The 25,006-nt window shown below is 37.9% G+C and overlaps 1 protein-coding gene across 1 annotated transcript in view; it reads left to right on the top strand.

The window, feature by feature from the left end:
• The window catches only part of LOC114054280 (ubiquitin-conjugating enzyme E2 W), a 90,772-nt gene that overhangs the window by 44,277 nt on the left and 21,489 nt on the right, over positions 1–25,006 (top strand). Inside the window, exon 4 of the mRNA XM_027877473.1 lies at positions 21,335–21,490. Coding sequence (XP_027733274.1) covers positions 21,335–21,490 — 156 coding nt within the window. The remainder of the gene's footprint in view (positions 1–21,334; positions 21,491–25,006) is intronic.

Raw genomic sequence — 25,006 nt, 5'->3', positions numbered from 1 at the left:
GATTCCTTTGAAATGTTAGATTTTTTAGTGAGAGGTAATCTTGCTTTTGACTGACTAGAACTGTCCTTTGATGAAGATTGAGGTTTTTGCTTCTGCTGTTGATGATGATTAAAGTACTGTGATATCATTGTGTAGGCTTTTGTGCCTTACAAGATCAGGGACACATAACATTTCATATATGTATACTTTTATATATACCTTTTCACCAATTATAATTTAGTGACTTAAACTGATCAAGACTCAGTTATTGAACGTAGTGTTTATATTCCAAAGGTCTAGTGACCATTAAGGTTTCATCTACAAATAGCAAAGAATACAAAATGTGGGGCAAAAAAAGAGCCTATGGGCAGCCAAAATAAATGCTATAGGTCTATACATTAAAGCTCCTGCATTCTAGTCAAAGGAAATAGTCTCTCTCTTTTTTTTTTAAGCATCTATTTATTTATTTATTTTCCCCCAGTTACATATAAAAATAATTTTTAATATTTGTTTTTATGAGTTCCAGATTCTCTCCTTTCCTCTGTCTCTACCTCACTGAGAAGGCAAGCAATTCATTATAGGTTATACATGTGTAGTAATGCAAAACATATCCAAAATAGTCATGTTGTGAAAGAAACCATAGACAAGGAAAAAAAACCCTCAAAAATAAAGTAAAAAAAAAAAAGTATGCTTCAACCTATATTCAGACATCATCAGTTCTTTCTCTGGGGATGGATAACATTTTTCATAAGTCCTTCATAAATCATAAGTTGTCTTGGATCATTGTATTGCTGAGAGTAGCCAAGTCATTCACAGCTGATCATCTTACAATATTGCTGTTATTTTGTATTGGAAAGTCAGATTTTCTATTCAGCTCTGTTCTTTTCATCAAGAATGCTTGAAAGTCCTCTATTTCACTGAATGACCATTTTTTCCCCTGAAGAATTATACTCAGTTTTGCTGGGTAGGTGATTCTTGGTTGTAACCCTATCTCCTTTGCCCTCCGGAATATTATATTCCTTGCCCTGCAGTCCCTTAATGTAGAAGCTGCTAAATCTTGTGTTATCCTGATTGTGTTTCCACAATACTTGAATTGTTTCTTTCTGGCTGCTTGTAATATTTTCTCCTTGACCTGGGAACTCTGGAATTTGGCTACAATATTCCTAGGAGTTTAACTTTGGGGATCTCTTTCAGGAGGAGATCGGTAGATTCTTTCCATTTCTATTTTGCCCTCTGGTTCTAAAATATCAGGGCAGTTTTCCTGGATAATTTCTTGAAAGATGATGTCTAGGCTCTTTTTTTGATCATGGCTTTCAGATAGTCCAATAATTTTTAAATTCTCTCTCCTGGATCTATTTTCCAGGTCAGTTGTTTTTCCAGTGAGATATTTCACATTGTTTTCTAATTTTTCATTCTTTTGGATTTGTTTTACAGTGTCTTGATTTCTCATAAAGTCACTAGCTTCCAGTTGCTCTATTCTAATTTTTGAGGAAGTATTTTCTTCAGTAATCTTTTGGACTTCCTTTTCCATTTGTCCAATTTTGCTTTTTAGGGCATTCTTTTCTTCAGTGGCTTTTTGTACCTCTTTTGCCATTTGGGTTAGGCTATTTTTAAGGTGTTATTTTCTTCAGTATTTTTTTGGGTCTCCTTTAGCAAGCTGTTAACTTGCTTTTCATGATTTTCTTGCATCATTCTCATTTCTCTTCCCAGTTTTTCCTCTGCTTCTCTTACTTGCTTCTCAAAATCCCTTTTGAGCTTTTCCAAGGCCTGGGACCGATTCATATTTTTCTTGGAAATTTTGGATGTAGGAGCTTTGACTTTGTTTTCCTCTTCTGGTTGTATGTTTTGATCTTCTTTGTCACCAAAGTAAGATAATATAGTCTGACTCTTTTTGCACTGCTTGCTCATGATCCCAACCAATTACTCGAGTTTTAAATTCTTTGTTAAGGTAAGAGTCTGTTTCCAATGTGAAGAATGTACTGTCCCAAGCTTTGGGGTTTGTACAGCTGTTTTCAGAGATACTTCTAGGGACCTGAAAAGTGTCAGTTCTTCTAAGGTGCTATTAAGGGGCAAGGTGTTTCCTCTCCACTGCCACAACAAGCTCCACCACTGCAGTGCTCCTCCTTGCCCCAGGACCGCCCCTCAGAACTGTGACCCAGATCCAAGCACCGGTAAAGCAAGAGATTCCTGCCTCAGCCCTGGCAAAGAGATCCTTGCAATCCCCCTCTGATCAACCACTCGATTCCCCCTCAGTCTGTGGGCTGGAAGCTCAGAAGCCAGCCGCTGCCCTCGGGGTGGCTGAGATCTAGCTTCTTCTCTCCCTGCAGTAACAGACTTTTTCCCACTGACCTTCTAAGTTGTCTTTGGCGTTGGTGGGTTGAGAAGTCTGGAAACCGCCACAGCTGCCTGTGATTCAGTCCTCTGAGGTCTGCTCCAGGGTTGCTGCAGCCTGCGCGCCCATGCTGAACTGCGCTCCTTTCCCAGCCCAGCGCGATATATCTTTCTGATCAGCCATCCAGGTTGTCTTGGGCTGGAAATTTGTTTTACTCTGTTTTTTGTGGGTTCTGCTGCTTTAGAATTTGTTTAGAGCCATTTTTTGTAGGTATTTGGAGGGGTTTGGGGGAGAGCTCTAGCAAGTCACAGCTTTCCCTCTGCCATCTTGGCTCCGCTCCCCTGTTGTTTTGTACATAGTACATTTCCCTTTACATCAGCCCATGCAGGTCTTTCCAGGTTTTGCTGAGAGCATCCTGCTCATCATTTCTTATAGTACAATAGTATTCCATCATAACCACATACCACAACTTGCTTAGCCATTCCCCAGTTGATGAATATCCTCTCAACTTCTAATTCTTTACCCCCAGAAAGGAGCTGGTATAAATATTTTTGTACATATAAATCCTTTTCCAAAGGAGATAGACTCTTAAACTCTTACTAACAATCTGTTTGTTTTTCTGCAATTTGGTTTTTGTTTTTCTTTCTTTTTTTTTTGGTGAGGGCAATTGGGGTTAAGTGACTTGCCCAGGGTCCCATAGCTAGTAAGTGTCAAATATCTGGTCTGAGACTGGATTTGAACTTAGGTCTTCCTGACTCCAGGGCCAGTGCTCTTTCCATTGGTTATTTGTTTTTCAAAACAAAGTAGCATTAGACTGAGGTAAAAAAGACAACCCCTCTTTGATGCTCACCCACTTCGTGATCATGAACAAGTCATTTAATCTTTCTTGGCCTCTGGAAACTCTCTAAGACCTTTCTATTATGTTATATAGATAGGGTGTAGTCTATATCAATAAAGGCCATTCACACAAACTGACAGTCATAGATACTTGGTATATTGTTGTACTGCATTATAAGTATAAATGTTAGACGGTGTAGCTCATAGCTCCAGATAAACAGAGACTCTAAGATTTGTCATGAAGATGGCTTGATAGTCCCTAATGTCAGCCAGATTTTGCCTTTTAGATTTCTTTTTTTTTTTTTAGGCAATTGGGGTTAAGTGACTTGCCCAAGGTCACACAGCTAGTAAGTGTCAAGTGTTTGGTCTGAGGCTGTATTTGAACTCAGGTCTTCCTGACTTCAGGGCCAGTGCTCTATCCACTGAGCCATCTAGCTGCCCCTAGATTTCTCATAAGTGAAAAATAGACTGCTATGTAACATCCAGAGCAGTAAAATTTAACTTTGGGTTAAAAATAAAATAGGATTAAAAAAAGTCGAAGTGGCTAGCTTACAATTTTTTTCTTCCTCCATAAAGAAGTCACTGTTGCTGGCAGTGTCTTGACTTGTTGGAAGCGTTCAGAACATTCAGTTAGGTATCATTATCACTTTGGCCCATTGGTACCTCCTCTTTAATGTCTTGCCTGTAATTTCATCTCACTCCTGATATTTGGAGGGTATAAAGTATTCTTCACCATTTAAAAAATTTGTGTTAAGCTGTCTTGGGGATGCTTGGTACAATGGCTACAAATTTGTTGTCAGAAGATGACACTTTTGAGGGTATGACAGGCTACGGTTTTATCTAAATCTCCCTTGCAGTTTGACTCGACAGAATTCCGTACACGTAACTTTGAAAATTGCTTGTACAGCATTGTCATATGTTTTGAAAGTTCTTTGTGAAACTTAGATGAAGAGTAAACCATCTCATTAAATCTGTTCTATAATATTCTAAATATTACTCTAGTGTTATAGGCTGAATTAATGAGCTGGAATCGCTGGAAGGCAGGTGGCCATGAAGCTGCTTCTTTAAGATCTCTAGTTATGGGGGGAAACTCACTACCTCTCAAGTCAATCCCACTTTTGGATAGTTTTGCTAGCAAGTTTTTCTTTACATCTAATTTAAATCTGTTTTTCTGCACTTTGTATCTTTTGTTCAGGGCCAGGCAGAAACAGTCTAAAATCTCTGTTTTCAGCATGACAATTCTTAAAATACCTAAAGATAGCTAGTATGTCTTCCCTCCTATCCTCTAGAATTCTCTAGATTAAACATCCCCCAGTGCCTCCAACTGATGCTCTTGTGGCATGGTTTCAGAGTTCCCTAATGCTGCTCAGCATGAATCTTAGCTTATCAGTGTGCTTTCTAAAATATCACATCCCAGACTGATCATAGTATTCAGATATGTTCTGGCTTGATATAGGTAGTCATTTATAACTTCCTGTGTTCTAGATACTGCTTCTGTTTCTGCAGCCTAAGATCTCTAACTTTTTTGTTTGCCATATCATTCTGCCTTACGTTGAACTTTCAGTCTGCTGAGACTGTAATTTTTCATTTAAATTATTTAGCTCTGTCTTCCCCTACCTCCTTCCCAATCCTGCACTCTTACAGCTGATTTTTGGAACCCGAACATGGGATTACATATTTAATTCTGTCACATTGCATTGGGTTGTAGTTAGCTTCATTTAAATATTAAATCCTTCTTATATGAATGTACTTGTACTGGTAAATACAAATTATATTAATCTTGAGATGCTTATGAAATGAAATGAGACAGAAGTTACTTTACACATATGCTCTCCTTGGAGAGACAAATAAAGGAGGTTGAGGAGCTGGTTTTATCATGTGTACAAGGGCAGCAGGAAATACCATTATGTATTCCAGGGATCATGATAAAATTTTCAATAAGAATACCATGAAAATATTTGTAACTTATGTGACTACTGTTGGTGTGGATGAGGAAGTAGAGAAATTCTACAAAACTTGATAAAACATTCCAAATTATATCAGTGTATATTTTGATACTCAATGATGTCAGTTCAAAAGTAGATATAGGGGATGATATGTTAAATATACTATGGCCAGAAAAAATGTGGCAAATACAGTTCAGGAGTAAGAAGCAAGAGAGGTCAAGAAAAGGTTCAAAGAATATACAGAAGCCTCACATTTACATCATGAATACTTATATAAAATTAGAAGGCACTGGTTTTGTGACAAGCACATGACATGACAAATAATACTGCTGATTTTATTTTAACAGAAAACAGTTACCAAGGTAAGTCACTTTCAAATTAATTATGTACAATTTGCTTTTTAGGACAGAAATCAAAATCAGTGTCAAGCAAGAATAAAAATGAATATCATCATGCATATGTCAGATCATATAAAATTCCTTGAAAGTTAAAATAACACCATGTTTGTTTGATCCTCTGATTATTAATATCAAGAGATAGAGATAGAGATTAAAATTTTAATTTCATTGGTATAGAGGGAACTTCTGGATTAGGAAACATCCTCTGCCAGTGCAAGTTAGCACTTTCTCTGTACTTTATAGATTTTAAGGTAATTACCTAGGACATTGAGTGGTTAAGCGATTTCTTGGTGGTCATACTGACAGAATATATCTGAGGTGGACTTAATAGCACTAAATCAATTTTTATACTGCTGTTCATGTCTGATACAGCCTTCTCATAATTAGTACTGTTATACTTAGTATTTGTTTTCTTGATTCCAAGACCAGTTCTCTATCCATTATACCAGGATGCTTCTATTACTATCAAGTGTGGTATAATCAGGAAAAATCTGTGCTTGCCAAAAGTGTTGTAAGATGTCCAGAACAAGCATGAATCAAGAGAGAGTTCCTATAAAGGGTGAGAAACTCCTGGTACTCTTATTTATATTTGACATTATGCTAATTTCATTAAGCCCTGGAACATTTCAGGACCTCCTAAGTAAGAATTTTAAAATGGTTGAAAACTGCTGTTGACTAGATTCAGTCCTCAAATGGATCTTTGATTTTTTCTTTTTAAAGGCAATTGGGGTTAAGTGACTTGCCCAGGGTCACACAGCTAGTTAGTGACAAGTGTTTGGTCTGAGGCCGGATTTGAATTCAGGTCCTCCTGACTTCAGGGCTGGTGCTCTATCCACTGTGCCACCTAGCTGCCCCTTTTTAAAATCTTATTAACGTGGTAGTTCCCTCCAGGAATGCACATCACAATTTCTATCCATCTCTGCCCTTCTTGTCATTTTCCTTCCATAAGTTCACCACAGTGAGGTTGGGCGGGGGGGTGGGGGAGGAGAGGGCGCGGAGGAGGAGAGGAAGAGAAAAGGGGGAAACTATTAGACATGCTGGAGACCTTCCTCACTTTCTTTTGACGTCATGAAGGTATGCCAGTGGACCATTTAGGCTCTTATTCATCTTTTCTTCCTATCATGCAATTCCATAAAAACATCTTTTGCCTTTATTCTTTCTAAATTCTTATTAGTTATGTGTTATGGCTTTCTCTCTCTCTGTCCCCCTCTCTCCCTTTCCCTCCATCTCCCTCTCCTTTTCTCTCTCTCCCTCCTCTCCTTTGCCCTCTTTCCCCTACTCCTTCCCTTCTCTCCTCTTTCCATCCCCTTCTCCTTCCCTTCTCTCCTCTTTCTTCTCCTCCCTCTTCTTTCCCTACCCCCTTCTCCTTCCCTTCTCCCCTCTCCTTTTCTCCCTTCCTATCTCCCTTTCCTTCCCTCTCCCCCCTTCTCTCCCCACATGGTAATAAACTGGGACTAAAATTGAGCAGGAAATGGCAAGCTGAATTGCCTTTGGAAAACTAGGCAGAGGTTGATTTTAATAATCCCGGCCTTCTCACTAACAAAAGTGTATCTTGTTAATACTAATACAAATCATGGAATATCAGTCTCAGAAGAATTAAAGTAGAGGATTCTCCAAAAGCCAATTGAACAATGCATAGTGGTTGTGCTCATTCAAAACTGCACCAGAGAAGCAGTGTAAAGAAGATATATTTCCAGACAACAGGGTGGACAATTATTTGGCAAGAGCATAGAATAACTAGTAAACAGCCTGTGTGCTCCATTCAGTATCCATGCAATGTCAAGAAAACTAAAGGAAGTACCCCTCGTACATTGGTTGAAGTCCCTGAGGATGGTGTACAGGAGGACATAGATATGTATTTCCTAGGATGAGAGGTCATGAATGGATTGTGATCAGTATCATTGAAGGGAGTGCTCATATTCATAGAAATATTTAAGAGGCAAGGTGTTATTTCTCTTTCCTAATGGTTATTGATTCCGTTATCTGATAATAGCTGTCACCCCAGTTTTGTCATTTGCAGATTGGATTAACTTGCCATATCTATCTTCAAGTCATTGATAAAAATGTACTAATGTCTTTTGGTCATGACAAATCCACCAATGAGAAAATCGTATTGGACTCAGTCAGTTGTGTTCTATAATCTTTCTGCCTTTTCATTTAATTTTTGACCAAATATAAGAATGTATTCTCTAATCATAGTTTCTCCTAATGTGCGTACCATACAGGATGTAAAATGCCTTTCCTTAAAACTTGTATTTGCAAGGAAGACAGGCCTCTAACGTAATTATGAAACAAATCCTCAGTTTCTATGTCATCATTAGCCTTCTTTCAGATTTTTCCTTTCAGTGGTTTAATCAAGGCTGTGACTTGTCAGAAATGCTTACATACCTAAAATCGACTCTCTTGCCTTTTCTTTTTCTACCCGTCTGCTGTAAGACTTCCATGTATTAAGATCTGGATCTCAGTCATGTGCTTTCTCCCATGTGCTATCACTCTGCCTGGTTTTCTGTTCTGCTTTTGCAGCATGGTAATCATATGGTCAGCAGCTTGAAGAATTCACCCATCATGAGTGACCCCGAAGGCTCTGCTGCCTCAAGCACGTTAGCGCCTTGATAGGTCATAGAATCGTAGCTTAAGAGCTGTGAGTAATCTTAGAGGCTGTCAAGTCCAGCCCCCTCATTTTATGGTTGAGGAAGCAAAGACTTGGAGATGTTAAGTGACTCGCCTAGGGTCACAGCTAGAAAATGTCTGGTCAGGTCTTCCCGACTCTCTCTAGCAGTCTAGTCCCTTTACTAGGTTACAGTAAATTATTGATGAACTCTCAGGAGGGGGAAGAGCATATGAATGGAACACAGGAATTTCAGTCTTAAAACATCTGGGGTATTCATAAGGAAGTAAGAGTCCGGTGATTAGGCATTTAGACTCAGGTTATGGGTGGCTAGATGGTGCAGTGGATAGAGTGCTGGGCCTGGGATTAGGAGAACCTAAGTTAAAATCCATTCTCAGATACTTATTAGCTATGTGACCCTGGGCACGTCATTTAACCCTGTTTGTTTCCTCACGTGTGAAATGAACTGGAGAAGGAAATGGCAAACCTCTGCAGTAAAGAAAACCCTGGACAGGGTCATGGAGAGTCAGACACAACTGAAACAATTCAACAATGTATGTATAATGGTGATAATGTCTATGACAGAACTCTTTAGCTTTCCTCATAGATCCTCTATCCCTCTTAACTTTGCATATTCCATCTGTGGTACCTCCATTTATCTAGACTTCTATATTTGTAACCTGACTTTTCTTTCTCCCTCATCTCTATTTAGTCAATAACCTACACCCTCTCTTTGTCATATCTTAATCCCCTACCTCCATTCCATTGCCAGTGTCCTAGGATAAGCCCTTGTTAACTTCTGCCTCAACTTACAGGTTTCCTTATAGGTCTTATTCCTCCTCCCTTGTCCCCTCAAATTTATGCTGGATATGTGTGGCTGCCAGACTAAATTTCCACAGAATCATAAAATTACATAATCTCAGAATCAAAAGGAACTTCAAAGGCCATCTTATCCAATCCATTCTTGAACAAGAGTCTGCTCTAGAGCAAGCGCTCTACAACAAATGTTCATGCTATCTTTGCTTGAAAACCTTCAGTGAGGAAGGAAATCCACTGCCTCTTCAGGCAGTCCAGTGTAATTTTGGCTGTGTCTCATTGTTATGAAGTATTTTCTTCAAACATAAATTTTCATTTTTGTTACTTCTGTTTTTTTGCTACTAGTTTTTCACTTTGGGGCTAAGCAGAATGAGTCTAATTATTTCCCCATGAGATGGCACTTCAGATTCATATGCACCATCATATCCCTTCTAGGTCTCTTTCTGTCCTTCCACCAGTGTTTATATTGTCAGGAACTTGAGGCTTTTTCACTTTCACTTCTGTTGATATGCTCAGGGTTACAACATCCTTCGTGCACGTGTCTAGAATTGAACCATAGTATTGCAGGAAGTGGACCAAGACAATGTTCAGCAAGGCTTTCACATCTATAGTTCTAGAAACTCTGCTTCTATTAAGGCAACCTAAGTTCATATTATTATTCTTGTCTGACATATACCATTGACTCATTGAAGTTGCAGGACATTAAAGAACTCTAGATGAAGGAAATGCCTAAAAGAAACACAGACAAGCAGGATAGCTTTGAAAGCTAATGTTGAATTTATTATAAAGGAGAAGCAAGCTGAAAGTGATAGAGATTTGCAGTTTCATGTACAGTCCTTTTTCTGATCTATTTTATATGTAGAAATGTTTAAGTTAGCTGTGCTCTAGGAATCTAAGTCCCATTATCATTTATCATCATCTTAACCATTTGTTCACTTCTCAGTTCAGCTACATCCACCAATGTTTCAAATTAAAACAAACAAACAGAACTTTTAAAAGATATTTTTTCAGATGAACCATTGTATAGTTATGTTTCCATCTTAAACTTATGAAGTTCATGTTTTTAATCATAGCATAAACTATGCAATTATCCCTGTTAAATTTCATTTTCATAGATTCAGCTCCAGTTCTAACTGGACAAGATCTTTTAAAATTGACCGTCATTTAGTTGTTAGCCCTCATAGTGCTGGGATTTATAAACTTGATAAGCATGATATCTATGTCTTTATCCAAGTCACTGTTTAAAATGTTAACTAGCACTAGTCCCAGCACAGAACCCTGGGTCCCTCTATGAAAACCCTTCATCCAACTCAAGATCAAATTGACTGTGAAGAAAGGTTTCATAATGAAAACAAAGGAGGAAAAGAATTTGAAGGCAAGAATCTTGACCTTAAGGGGGACAAATAGAAGATCCACTGCACATGAGTTAGAGAACAGGTATGAGGGTCTTCCCAAGTTGGACATTCTGAGAAAGAAGTAGTTAGTCATTAGGTGAGGAGTGATGATGATATGGATGTACATGTGCCACTGAGGTGAAAAATGAAAGGTCAAAGGGAAAAGATTAGTAGTAGTAGAGGTTAGTGACTCCTTGCTGGCAGTCTAATTGAGGCAACTGTTTACAGTTTGCTTGATGATAATAGAGATCTTCTTACCACCCCTTCCTGGGCATATATTTAACGTGTTACATAGGAACCTTCAAAAACTTTTCAGACTGGATAGTTAGTTACTGTTTACATTTGGTGATTTCACATGCGAACACATGACCTTCAAGGAGGAGCTTAAGAAACTTTCCTAAAAATTAAAAAAGCCTTTCTCTCACACTGAAGCTCATAGAACAGAAACTATTTTCATCCCTACTCTCAATCTAAGGCAGGAAATACAGCTTAGAAACTTTGAATTGAGAAGTGAACAGGTAGTTAAGATATTTGAGTATGGGATTTGAATTTCTGTACTATAGCTAAAAACATAGAAATTTAAAGATCCTGTTCAAGAATGGAGGGTACCCAGCAGAGGTTAGTAAGAAAATATTTTCTAGGAATCTTGCAAGTATAATGAAGAGGTCTTTAAATTTAAAATTAAAGGGAATAGGGAGTAAAAAAAAAGATCTGGATATTCACTAAGGTAGCCAGTTTAAAGAGCAGCTATGTAGTGTAAAAAGAATACCAGTAGAGATACTCATTTCACAGTATTCAAAATCCAAGAAAGGATCTAGTAATAATTCCTGGCTTCAGATGCCCTGTACATAAATTTACAGAAAGTATTAGTGACAAACCAGATAAACTAGAAATTCTAAGTCAAAAAGATAAATTAGGTCTCATTGGTTTCACTGAGACTTGGATGAGACACAATTGGAAATTAGCTATGGAAAGATACATCTTAGTCTGTTGAAAGAGGGCAAAAAGGGGGTATTTGGGGTATTGGGAGGGAGGAAGTAGGGAGGGAAAAGATAGGGCAGAGTAGCATGGTATATTGATAATAGTTATGTGATGAGTTCAGGAAACTGAGGCAGAGGAAAGAAATATAATGCAAATAATTTGGGTTAAAATTTATGGTGGAATGATTATACTCGACCACATCTGAACTGAAGGATGGCAGAAATCAGGGGGTTCAGGAAATAGATCTCAAGCCTAGCACAAAGGCATTTTAATGTAGATGATGGAGGGGTCTTCAGGTATCCAAATATCTGCTAGAGCTTCATCAAAAGCAGTTCAGAAAATGAATTATTTCTTTTCTTACTTTCTTGATAATTTAATCTTTCCAAAAGTGGAGGGATCAACAAGGGAGAATTATCTTCTGGAGAATTTGATCCTCTTGAAGGAGAATGAACTGGTAGCCAGGTGGTTATTGATGGAATCTTGAAGGAAAATGATCATTTATCTTAGAATTTGTAATAGAGAAGAAAGGAAAAGCTAGTAAAGCTGGTAATGTCTGATCTTTTGTTTGTCCCAGGAGGAATGGGAAACACTCAAGAATGAAATTCTAAAGACAGAGAACGATTCCAGTGGGTGAGGAAGTGGGGTGGTTATCTAAAAAGACCAATATAAATACACAGGGAACTTGCCAAACAACTTAGATTTTAAGAAGACATGTAAAATTATAGACACGATGAGGATGGAAGAAAAGACAGAGATGAACAAAAAAGCATGGCATGGCTTGAAAGAGTCTGAGGAGTGCTAATGCTCGAAAGGAACTGGGAATGGCAAGACTAAGGATAACAATTATTTGATGAGGGTATTTTTGTTTTGTTTTTTGTTTTTAATAAAGCATGGAATTAAAGTTACTTGGCATGGATGGGATGGTAAGTGATAGATAGAAGATGAAGTTCCTCAACTCTTTATTGTGCTTCTGTCTTCTTTATGAAGAAGAATGATCTCTAGACTGCAAAGAACAGAACCACCAAAGCTAGTAGTGAGTTGATACCCAAGATAAGTAAAGAGATTGTATAAGAAAATACCTATCTATCCTTGGGTCCAAGTCACCTGTTGCAGAAGAACAACTTGAGGTTCTGAGAATTAGCAGTATATTTGATGTATTAGCAGTAATCTATGAAGGATTACATAGAACTGGAGCAGAACACCAATAGTGAAGAAGGGCAAATGTTGGCTCAGTTTTGCCCTCCAAAGTTGAGAGAATGGAGATGAGTGAGGCTTCAGTCCTTGGTAAAGTTGTGAGAGGTGTTATTTCATAGAACTTACTGTTGCTGGTTTTTTTGTTGTAGTTGTTGTTGTTGTTGTTGTTTTTGTTACATAGCCCAGATTTTCCCCCTCTATCTTTTCTCCCCCAGAGAGCCATCTCTTATAATTCTCAGATGCTATAGAGAGGACAAAAAGGACGAGTGCTGAGGAAAAGCCGTCAGACTTACCAACCGAGAGACCATTGGTAACTTAGAGTTAAATATTAGTCTTTCACTTGTGTTTAAAGAAAAAAATCACTTCACTTATATTCAGAAAGATGGTGAGGATATGGCTAGACATTTTATTTGGGGCGGAGAGTGCACATTATGGGGCAACAGTAAATCACAGGGTGATATGAAAGCCAAGATAACTTAGTGCTGCTTTAAGGGACATGGAGTACCCAGGAATAAGGTGGTACTGGGTTTTTTTTGGACTTTGTCTTAGTCAGACCACGCACATCTGAGATTATATTCAGTTCATGGCATCCCATTTTAGAAAAGATGTTATACTAGAATCTCCTGGCGGAAAGCACTGGGAAAGTGAAGGGCTTCAAGTTCATGCCTTTTGAAGATTGTTTTAAGGTTAGTCTGAAGAAGAGAGAATTAGAGGGCAAGGTGAGATATGATAGGTATCTTCAGGTATTTTAAGGGCTGCAGTCTGGAAGAGGAAAAAGACTTTGACCCTGGAGGGTAGAAGTTGGTAGGAGCAATGGACAGAAGTTTAGAGTTTTGTAAGGAATTTTTGAATTTTGTAAGGAAAGCCTTCCTAACAGTTAAAGGTATTACAAAGTAGAATGGACTATCTCCATAGACCTCACTGGACATCTTCAAGCAAGGTTTGGTTGATCACTTCGGGGGTATGCTGCAAAAGATAATTGTTTAGGTTTCAATTTGATGGTCTCTGATAACCTTTCTAGTTCTGTCATTCTGTGTCTGTTCTTTGGGTCTGACTGATCAATCATTTCTAACTCCACTTAACTATATAGTCTTTCTTAAATTGGTGGTCTTATATCTGGTCACCCAGTTAGAGTGTGGAACATAAGTTGTATCCCACCCACCCATTTTGTAAAATGTAATCATGACAATCATGGGCTTCTCAAATATAGGCATACCCCCTTTATCTATTATCTCTCAGCATAGTTGTGTTCTGTTCCTTTCCACTGCTACCTTCCTGGGGCTATGCCCAGGCCATCAGGGCCATTATAACCTGGCCAGCCAGGTACACACAGGTACATGGCAGCAGCCATACAAGCAAAGTTTCTCCCTGTCCTGAAGCTCACACCTCTGCTATGGCAGGTGCGAGAACTCTTTGCTCCAGTATAGTATCTGATTTGTTGCTGACAAGCATCTCCTCACTCCCCCCCCCACTTTCTTTTCATTTTCATTGGGATAGAGGGGGGTTGTCCAGGTGCTGAGCAAGCAAGCATGAATTGTGATTTTCATCCTGTCAAGATCACCATCATCATATTTTTTCTTCTTAAGGCATTTGGGGTTAAGTAACTTGCCCAGGATCACATAGCTAGTAAGTGTCTGAAGCTGGATTTGAACACAGATCCTCCTGACTCCAGGGCTAGTGCTCTATCCACTGCACCACCTATCTGCCCCACCATTATCCTTCTTGTTGTTCAGTAGTATCTGACTCTTCATGACCTGTCGACCACTGCACACTGGTACTGTCCATCGGGTTTTCTTGGCAAACATACTGGAGTGGCTTGCCGTTTCCTTCTCCATTGGATTACGGCAGAGGTTAAGTGACTTCCCCACGGTCACACAGCCAGTAAGTGTCTGAAGCTGGATTTTAACTCAGGTCTTTTTGACTCCAGGCTCAGCGCTCTATGTACTGAGCACCTAGCTGCCTCTTCCATCCTTCTTAGTTACCCAGATTCACAACTTGGTTATTTCAAATTAGCCAGCCAAATGTTGTGATTTCTCTCTCCACAGCATTTTTGGTATATATATCTCTCCTCTCTATTCACACAACCACTACCGTAGTTCAGGCCCTCACACCTCTTACCTGATCTCTTGCAATGGTTCCTAACTAGTCACCCTTCCTTACATTTCACCAGTTTCTCCAAATCTATCCTCCATGCATTTGCCAAAGTGACGTTTCCTGAAACTCAGATTTGGCCATATCGCCACCATACTTCTTTAAGCTCCAGTAGGCCCCTATTGACTCTTAACTTCAAATTTTAGGTGATTTTTTTCATATTTTTTATTTCTTTTTTTTGTAAGCTTTATAATGTACGTAATTTAAAATGATTAGGTGCATAATCAAAAAAATGTGGAGTCTATTGGTCCATGTCATATCTCCGTCTTTTCCATAAGAATAGGGCTCAGAGTCTTTGATGAATGCTATGCTAAGAAATTTAAGTACACTATTATCTGTAGTGTATACCTCTTGATCTGTTTTCTTTAATAACGTATGTTTACTCATGCCATTCTTTGAGGGGGAGAAAAGATACTCACTGCCTATATATTGGCTTTGAATTAAAATTTCAGCTCTCTTTCCTGGTCTTCAGAGGTCTCTAGCTTTCCTTTTTAGCTTAATCTCTCTACTCTTCAGTCAGATGGGACTGTTACCTGCCCTCTGAATAGTACTCTTTCCACTCTGTGCTTTTGATTAAGTTGTATACTATCTCACCTTCCCTAACCCTCATCCCCTGTCAAATTCCATCTTCTCCCCTGTTTGGAAATTACCTCTTTCATACTTCTTTGGGCATTTTGTGGAACAATAAACTTAAATATGCTATGTCAGTATTGTATTCAGTAGTTAACTGTATTTGTCTCCTTATTCAGGTATAACCTCCATGAGGGTAGTGCCTGTCTGTTTTTTATAAACTTTGTATCTTTCCAGCACCAAGCACAGCTTCCTACATAAGATTTTCAAAATGTTTGTCGAATGTATTATTTGAAAGGGTGTGTGGTATCTCTTGATATTGATACTGGTTTTATGAGTTTCTTTCCTTTTTGCAAAGTATAATAAGGACCATCTCTGACATTAAAAATGTACCTGCTTATGAGCAAAGTGGGATATGCATGACTTTATAATTCAGTTATTCATATAATTGGAGATAATGGGTTTTTTGGGGGGTGGGTTTTTTTTTTTTTTTTTGCTGAGGTTCTGGTAGGAGGTGGTAATATGTACTGTGACAGCTATTTTGTAGCATTCCAAGGTTTACAATTCATTTTCCTTTCAGCAACTGTCATAGATATTACAAGTATTATCCCATTTTATAGACAAGGAAATTGTATTAAGAGAGATTAAGATGATTTGGATAGGATAGGTTGTACTTTCACGTGTTGTTTTCCCTATTTGAATATGAGGTGCTTGAAGGCAGAGACTGATCCCAGTGCTTAGCACTCTACCTGGCATATGGTAAGCACTTCATAAATGCTTGTTGACATGTCTTCCCCCAGCTCTAAGTCCTTTATTATATGAAGAAAGTGAGTTCCAGAGATATGACAAGGCCACATGGAAGCAACTCATCGAGGTTCTAAGGGGATTGCTGGGGTAGTGGAAAGGTGTTATGCTTGAGACTCAGCTGTGATACTTTTAGTTATGTGACACTGGAAGAATCAGTTCACCTTTGGTCTTTCTGAAAGCTGGAAAGAACCTTTGGAATGTAGACTGTCAGAACTAGAATACAGTTTGGTGTTTATGTAGGCCAGCCCCATCATTTTTAAAGCAGGGCCTTAGAGAGGAGAAGGGATGTGCCTAAAGTTATACAATTCACTTCAGTGACTATTAAACCTCTCTGCAGTGTACTGTGGTACAAAGACAAAAATGACAGTCCTTCCAGCTTTGTTTATGCTTTCAGTAGTGTAAGATTCAACCCAGGTCCTCTGACTTCAAATCTGTAATTATTTCTAGTAGTAACTTCTGTGTAAGAGTAGTAATAATAAATAGTTCCCATTCCTATACTGTTTTGACTTTTCCTTACAATAAATAAAGGCATTAGAATGTAATGGAAATGAGAGGGGATACTCATATCTTATATGAAGGATAATAAAAAAGTTTTGACTCAAGACCACACAGATAATAATTATCAACACATGTGATATGAACATAAATCTTCTAATTCCTACTCTGAGGTTCTGAAGTCTCTAGTGTGATGTGGAGTAAAAGATACTTCGGGAAATTTCTTCCACTCTGGACATATTTCATCGTGTTCAAAATGATAAACTTGGACTAGGTTATCTAAAGGGTCATTCTGGCTCTGAATCCTATAATCTGAAAACAATATAGAAATATGATCATTGTGGACCTTTAAAGTTCTGAGATTCTATGATTAATCATTCTAGGCTAAAATTCTTCCATGTAAAATGAGGGGGTTGGACTGATTAATCGCTAATGCTCCTTTTTTTTCCTAAATACCTGAAAGCAGTCTACCAATATTTTTTTAAAGAGTAATAATTAGGAACAAGAAGTTGGCCATGAACATGGGTTTCATTTTCAAGATGACAACAGCCCAGTTCATTGTAGGGAAGAGGCACTTTACCTGCCATGTCCTTAGTAGGAGAACTTTTTGGAAGCTGATGAAAGGTAATTGTATTGAAGAAATGACCTTCCTGAGAGTACTGAGAGAGAGTTACATGCTCCTGAAATAGATACACTGAACCCTCCATCATTGTAGAACAGAATGAAGAGCTGTTAAGTATTTTTGTTTGTTTTTTTTGGTTTTTTTTTGTTTTTTGGTTTTTTTTTTGCTAGGCAGTGGGGTTAAATGACTTGCCCAGGGTCACACAGCTAGTGAGTGTCAAGTATCTAAAGCCAGATTTGAACTCAGGTCTTCCTGAATCCAGGTCCAGTGGTCTATCCCCTGCGCCCTCTTGCTGCCCCCTTTTTTTTTTTTTTTTTTTTTTTTTTGTTTTTTAGATCTGTTAAGTTTGAAGATTGGTTGTACAATTGAAATTTCTGGGATTAGTTCAGTGGAGAGAATAGAACAAAGAAAAGGTTTAAGCAGATTGTGTCCTCAGATTGTTTCCTAGTCTGGAGCAATGTGTTAGAAAGGACTTTAGCAAATCACAGTGTCCAGAAGAAGGCAGTTATGGTCAATTGAAAAGACTAAAGGTGTTTAACCTGGAGATGAGAACTTTGAGGTTGACATGACCATTATGTTCAGATATCTTAAAGATTACCCTCGGCAAGTTTCAGGGAGACAAATTTAGGTGATGTAGACATTTTTCTAATGCTTGGTGTCCCTAGAAGTGGCATGGGGGTAAGTGAGATGTATTATTAAGGAGATTCCTACTCAAATAGAGTTTAGACTAGTTACCCTCTGGGGTCCCTTCTAACTGTGATACTGGGATAAGACATTTGTGCTTTCAGAAATTTAGTCATCTTATATCTTAAATTACAGGGAAGAGTATGACGTTTTTATTAGAGGTTTTGGAATCCATATCAAATTATGGCTTCTATAATACCTGGTAGCTTGTTTCTGCTTGTGTCAATATTAGGTGTATAAATTGCATTATTCTATGGTTTCATTTGCCATTATTAAGTATTTCACCCGACAGCTTAACTATATGTGTTGGCATGCCTTTCCCCTTGGCATGACCTGAAAAAAATGATGCCCTTAGTTTGCTGAGATCTAAATAGTACTCGGTAGGCCATAACTAAAGAAATATCCTGCGAATAGTGCCTTTAAAAAGGTATGGTGCTACTTTCCAAGCTTAATGAGACCTAAATGACTTTGTGCCCCTTCATATTTCAGATTTGGTTTCTCTTGTCCCTTTTTTGTGGCTACCTTTCTGTTAACAGTTGACAGCCACTTTTGTGGTTTGGCTCTGCTGTTTCACCATTCTTATTCCATTTGTTTACTTTTTTCCTTCTCTCCCATCTCCTTTCCCCATTGCTTCTCTCATGCTTTTTGATTTTCATATGCCAAGTGGCTTGAATTTTTTTTTAGCCGTTATCAAGCCGGTCTTTTCCTTCTGGTCTGCAAAGTGACCAGAAGTATGTACAGCATAAAACTTTGAATTTTCAGCTTTCTTAAGCTGTTTTTATTGGTGATAGGATTGATGAGTAATGTTTCCTTGAAGCCAGAGGTGCTTTTCTTTTGTCTTCTGTATTTGACATTATTATCAAATGCTGATGTGTTTGAGATGGCCAGAAATATAACATCCTGTTAAAAAATTTTTTCCAAGTATATTTTAATAATAGTTGATTATTTATATGTAGCACTTAAGGTTTGCAGAACATTTTACGTACATCATCTCATGTGATCCTCATACAGTCCTGTGAAGTAAGAACTACAGCTATTGTTATATCCATTTTTCTGTTGAGGAAACTAAGACACAGAAAGGTTAAGTGATTTGTCCATGTTCATGGGTTAAATATCTGGGGTAGGATTTGAGCCCCTTTTGACTCCAAGTATAGGACTTTTTACATTATCCCTCTTAGGCACAGCATTTCCCTTTTTTCCCCTCCTCCTAAATCTAGCTGTCTTGAGTGTGATGATGCATGCTTGTCGTCCCTATGACTTTTGAGACTGAAGCTGGTGTGTCACTTGTTCTTGGGGGTTCTGAACTGCAGTGAGGCAAACTGACTGTATGTCCAAACTAAGTGTGGTACCTATATGGTGAAATATGATCACCCTCTGATCAAAGTGTTGGATTAATGGAAAAAATACAGGATTTCGAATCATTTCTGGGTTTGATTTCCAGCTCTGATAGTTATTAGTTGTGTGACCCTAAACTTAACTCTAATTCAGTTATCTCATTTGAAATCATTTTATGGTTTACAGATATAAATGTGAGCTGCTATTAATTCTCTTCTCACTTCCCAATTTCTATTCAATAAGTAATCTCTAGTAAATTGGTTCCATTTGTAAGCCAAGAAATTTAATTATGGTGGTTGATGTACAAGTTGTAATAGGTATGCCAAGAAAAAGAAATACTATTAAGTTAAAAATTGAAATTAGACTTCATGAAGCATTTGTGTCATCAGTCACCTAAATAAAGCCTTGAAAATCCTTTTTAGGATATAGTGGAAAGTATTTTGAACTTAGAAGACTTGAGTTTGAATCCTGTCTGAGACATAAACTCTGTGATCATATAGGTGTGTCACTTAACTAGTGAACCTGTTTTCTCATCTAAAATGGGCATGATAATATGTTATGAAAGTACTTGCAGATCTTTAAGCACTATATAAATGTGAAGTTCTATTTAATAATAAAAATGTTCATTCCCTAATAATATTTCATAGTATCATAGAGTTGGAGCTTGGATCTCAGAGGTCATCTGGTCTAATTCCCTCATTTTATAAATGAGGAAACTGAGGCTCAGTTAGGACCATTTCTTGCAAAGTACCAGCATCTTAATGTTGCTTGTCCTTGTTTAATTTTAAGTATTGTACCTGTTGTTTTCTACTATTTTACATTTCAGATGTGTTATTTTAGCTATATTGAGTATGGTGTAGTGAAAGGAGCCTTGGATTTAGAAATTAGATTTCTAATTTGGCTTCAGATCCTGGTTTTTGGGAGGGGTCCTTGAACTTCTCTGAGCCTGAGTTTCATCTTAAATGAGGGTGCTGATTTCTAAGATGATTTCTAAGGATTTTTCTTGCTCTAAATCCTTTGCTATTTATGATTATCATCAATTATCCCATTACTTTCCTTACAGCTTAATTAAGGGGAAAATGTCATTGTTCCTACTAATTCCATAATGCAAACTAATAAAAATTCCTATTATAAAATGATAAAACTAGTCAAGTTGAAAAGAAAGAAAAAAAGGGTTGAAGAGATGTGAGGGGCAGAGAGGAAGAAAGGTTAAGGAATTACTTAACTTTTTTTTTTTTTTGCTTAGGCAGTTGGGGTTAAGTGACTTGCCCAGGGTCACACAGCTAGTAAGTGTCAAGTGTTTGGAGGTTAAGGAATTAGAATAGAAGAAAAGCTTAAGAAAAAGACAGGACCTCAAAGAAAAGTTAACATTTGAGAGATGTGACCAAACACAGAAGTCAAAAACACTATTTAAAAGTTTGGTGTAGTCCCTGCTTTTATTTTTTCAGCCTGTTTCTTATAAATTCTAGCCACATAGATACTTGCTGATTTAATAAAAACCACTTTGTCTTTCTGAGTAGGTATGTGAGGGAAAAAGAAGTGGGTGCAAAGATAGGGAGAATAAGGGTACTGTTCTCAAACGAATTTTCATTTGGAATTCAAGTGAATTCCACTTAGTATAGAGAGTAATGAGTAGAATTTGAAAAATTCTCATAGGAAGTTGTCATTAAAGGAAAAACTATTTTTAGATAAATTTAAAAAATAGCAGTATTATGACATAGTGGATAGAGAGCTAGCCTGGAAGCCAGGGAGACCTACATTCAAGTCCTGCCTCTGTCACATAATGTCTTTGTGACCCTGGATAAGTCAAATAACTTTTCAGTGCTCTTGGTAACTTTCTCAGACTGTAAGTTGGCAGAAAGGTGCCAGTTTGTATTGGTAAAGGCAATTGTCATCAGGAAGTTACCTGTGCTAATGAAGCTACAAGTCCAATCCCTGTCCCTTATGATAATACTCAAGAGGGTTTTGAAAACAGTATGTTATAAAAAGCATAGATCAGATTATTTGTGTGTTCTATTTTGTATGGTTGTTATACCTAAATTGGCACTGCCTTACTGAAAGGTTTAAAGTCTGTTACTTGACATTATGTTATAAGTCAATATTTCTTGGCATAAATGGAGAATTTGATTTAGATTTTGGTGTCCTTTAGAATCATAAGTGTTAATGGAATTTTATTCTTTCTTAGGTCATGTTTACTGGTGACAATATTCCTGTACATCCTCATGTTTATAGCAATGGTCATATCTGTTTATCCATTCTAACAGAAGATTGGTCCCCAGCGCTCTCAGTGCAATCAGTTTGTCTTAGCATTATTAGCATGCTTTCCAGCTGCAAAGAAAAGGTAGGACTTTTCAGTATTATTCAAGATAATACATCTGCTTTCAGATTAGGTAAATCAAATATTTTAATATCTAATTAGCTTTTTAAAGAAGGAAATATACATTTGATTATAAACCATAGGGAATGCTGCTTTTCTATAGAGGAATAAATTGAAAATTCTTTTGCTCCAAGTCAAAGGTTAAATGGATTAGAATGTTTTGTTTTAAACAGGCTTTATACTGGTGTTCTTGAATCATGATATTAAATTTTACTTCCTTAAAACATGCTTAGAAGAGCAAAATGTATGAAAAGTTTCCCAAAAGTCATGCTGTGTAGCTCCCCACTCTCACCACTAACGAGGAGATCAGATGCTTTCTTTTCCTTCTTCCTACTCCCCCAAACCCCAAGCTTCAGTTTGGTTCTGTTAACTCCTTCCCACAATTCGTTATGGCTACACAGAGAGGAAAACTCCTTTTACCCTGAACCCACAACTTTTTTTTTTTTTTGGGTGGGGTAAGAGGGAGGATGAAGGGATATGGACAAGGTAGATACTTTTTGGCCCGTAGCTACACAGATTAATGGAAGCCCCCTTTTCTCTTTCCTCTTCTCAGTCTCCTATTTGACTCACTGGGAGAAAGTGGTAAGAGGAGTGCTAAAGGAAGAATAAATGGGCCAATTAAGAAATTACATCTTGAAGACCTTCTGAGTCAGCTCTAGGAATTCTAGAAGTTCTCAGTTTTTTATGTTTCTAACTTGTTTCTGCTTGAAGATAAGGGGACAACGCGATGTTCATAGATTTTTTTTCCCATGTGTCCCACATGAATAGGGAGACTGCTATTTTACACACACACACACACACACACACACACACACTCACACACACTTTTGTTTATATGACAAAACAAATTTTAATCTTTTTTTTTTTTAATAAAGAATAGGTTTGATGGATTTATCTCTCACTTATACGTTAATGACTACAGAACTCTATCTCTAGTCCTTCTGAGCTCCAGATCCTTATCTCCTATGTCGATAGGACATAATCTGTTTGGAAGTGTCAGTAACACACCAGGTCCAAAGTTAATGTGATGTTTCTCTCTCTTCCACCTGTCCTCATTATTTCTGTGAGTGATATCACCATGTACTTGGTTTCTTACATTTAAAACCTTGTATTGTCTTGGGCTGTTTCTTCTTTCTTACCTCTCATAAGTATCAGTTTTGGTTAGAGTCTTGCCTCCTCTTGCCCATCCTACTTATTGCCACCACCTTGATACTCTAGCAATAGCTTCCAACAGCTCTTCCTGTCTCTTTTTTTTCCCCTCACTCCATCCTTTATATTGATATCAGACTAATCTTCCTTATTCATAGAATTTTCATTTCTCAAAATCTTAAGTAGTCCTCCGGTGTCTTTGCATTAATTTTCACATTCCTTTGCTTGGCATTTAAAGTCCAGTGATCTTTTGATTTTATGATGTGCTGCTATATGGCACCAGGGCATTCATGGTACAACAGTCAGTAGAGCACTAGCCTAGGAGTCAGACTTTGGTTCAAATCTCACCTCTTATGTTTGCTACCTGTGTTATCTGGAACAAGTGATTTTTTTACCTCATTGAACCTCACTTTTCTCAGCTATAAAATGGAGTAGGGGAGGGTCAAACTAGATAACTTCTGAGATCCCTTTCATTTCTAGATCAGTATGCTCCTCATAATTTCTCCCTTCCATGTGAACATATCATACATTCAAACCAGTTGGAAATACTCTACCCTCTGGCCACATCCTGTACTCTCTAACCTCTGTCCTTTTGTTCAGTGTTCTTTTTTCCAAAATGTCTTCCATTCTTCTCTTTATATATGGGATTCCTACTCATACTTTAAATTGCAATGCAAAGGCCACTTCTTCCACAAAGCCTTTCTTGATTTTCTCTTCTCTCTCATCCCCAATTCGCTGCACCTGGAATGGCACTTTATTTCATCATCACTAACATCAACAAATGTTTAAGAGCTTACTTAGTATGTGCCAGTTACTGTGCTAAGAGTTGGGATACAAAGAAAGGCAAAAATACAGTCCCTGCTGTCAAAGAGTTCACATTCTAATACGGTAGACAGCTGTAAACAACTGAGTACATATAAGATATATAGTGTTAGTGGGAGATAATCTCAGAGGGGAGGCACTAGCAGAGAGAGGGGATGGGAGGAGGGAAGGAGATAGGTGAGAGCTGGCATTGAGAAAGGCCTTTTGGAAGAGGATAGTATTTGAGCTAAGTCTTGAAGGAAGGAAGTGAAGGTGAGGAGCAGGAACATCTCAGGCATGGAAGATGGACTTTGAAAAGGTAAGGAGTCAGGAAATAGTGTGTTTGAGAAACATCAAGAAGGCCAGTGTCACTGGATCTCAGAGTACGTGGAAGACAAAGTATAAGAAGGCTGAAAAGATAGGATGGAACCAGGTTTTGAAGGGCTTCAAAAACCAAACAGAGGATTATTTATATATATATATATATATATATATATATATATATATATATATATATAAATATAATTTTTTTTTGGAGTTATTGGAGTTCATTGAATAGAGGGGTGGCATGGTCTTACCTATTCTTTAGAAAGAGCAATTTGGCAGAATGGATTGAGCAGGAAGAGATTTGAAAGCAAGGAGAACAACTAGTAGGCTATTGCTATAGTCCCGGTGTGAAGTGAAGAGGGCCTGCACAAGGGTGGTGGCTTTGTAAATGTAGGGAAGGGGATGTATATGAGAGAGTTTGTGAAGGTAGAAACTGTAAGACTAGGCAACAGAGTGGATATATGGGATGAGTAAAAGTGAGTTGAGGAGTACACCTAGTTTTCTAGTTTGGGTGACTAGGAGTATGATGGTGCTCTCAACAGTAATAGGAAAGTTTGGTAGAGGGGAGGTTTTGGGGGAAAGATGATGAGTTCTGTTCTGGACGTGTTGAGATGCCAATGGGACGTGTAGTTTGAGATATACAATAGGTAGCTGGTGGCGTGAGATTGGAGGTCAGGTTAGGGCTGGAAAAATCTGGTAATTGAATCCATGGGAGCTGATGATATCACCAAGCAAGATAGTATAGAGGGAGAAGAAAATAGGGCTCAGGACAATAGTTCAGCGAACATCTGTGGTTAGTGGGCATGACTTGAATGATACAACAAAGGAGACTGAGGAATGTTCAGACACACAGGAAAAGAACCAGGATGTCCTGGGGTGATTGGTGATATGAGAAATTGTAGAAGAAAAGGTGGTGTAGAAGAAAGATGAGAATTGAGAAGAGGCTATTAGGTTTGGCAAGTAAAAGATCTTTGGTAAATTTGGAGAGATAAGTTTCATTTGAATGATAAGCTTGGAAATGTGATTGCAGAGGTTTTGGAAGAGAATGAGAGGAATGGAAGTAGAGATATGATTGTAGATGACTTTCTTAAGAAGTTTAGCCATAAAAAGAGAGATAATTTTTATAGCTTGTATATAGCTAGTGGGAGTGGTCTAATCAAATGAAGGTTTTTGATGATGGGGGAAGACATGGGCATGTTCGTA

Source organism: Vombatus ursinus, unplaced genomic scaffold (genome assembly GCF_900497805.2).
Source record: "Vombatus ursinus unplaced genomic scaffold, bare-nosed wombat genome assembly UNPS02014812.1, whole genome shotgun sequence".
In the NCBI taxonomy this organism is placed as follows: Eukaryota; Metazoa; Chordata; class Mammalia; order Diprotodontia; family Vombatidae; genus Vombatus; species Vombatus ursinus.
This window is presented reverse-complemented; position numbering and strand designations above follow the sequence as displayed.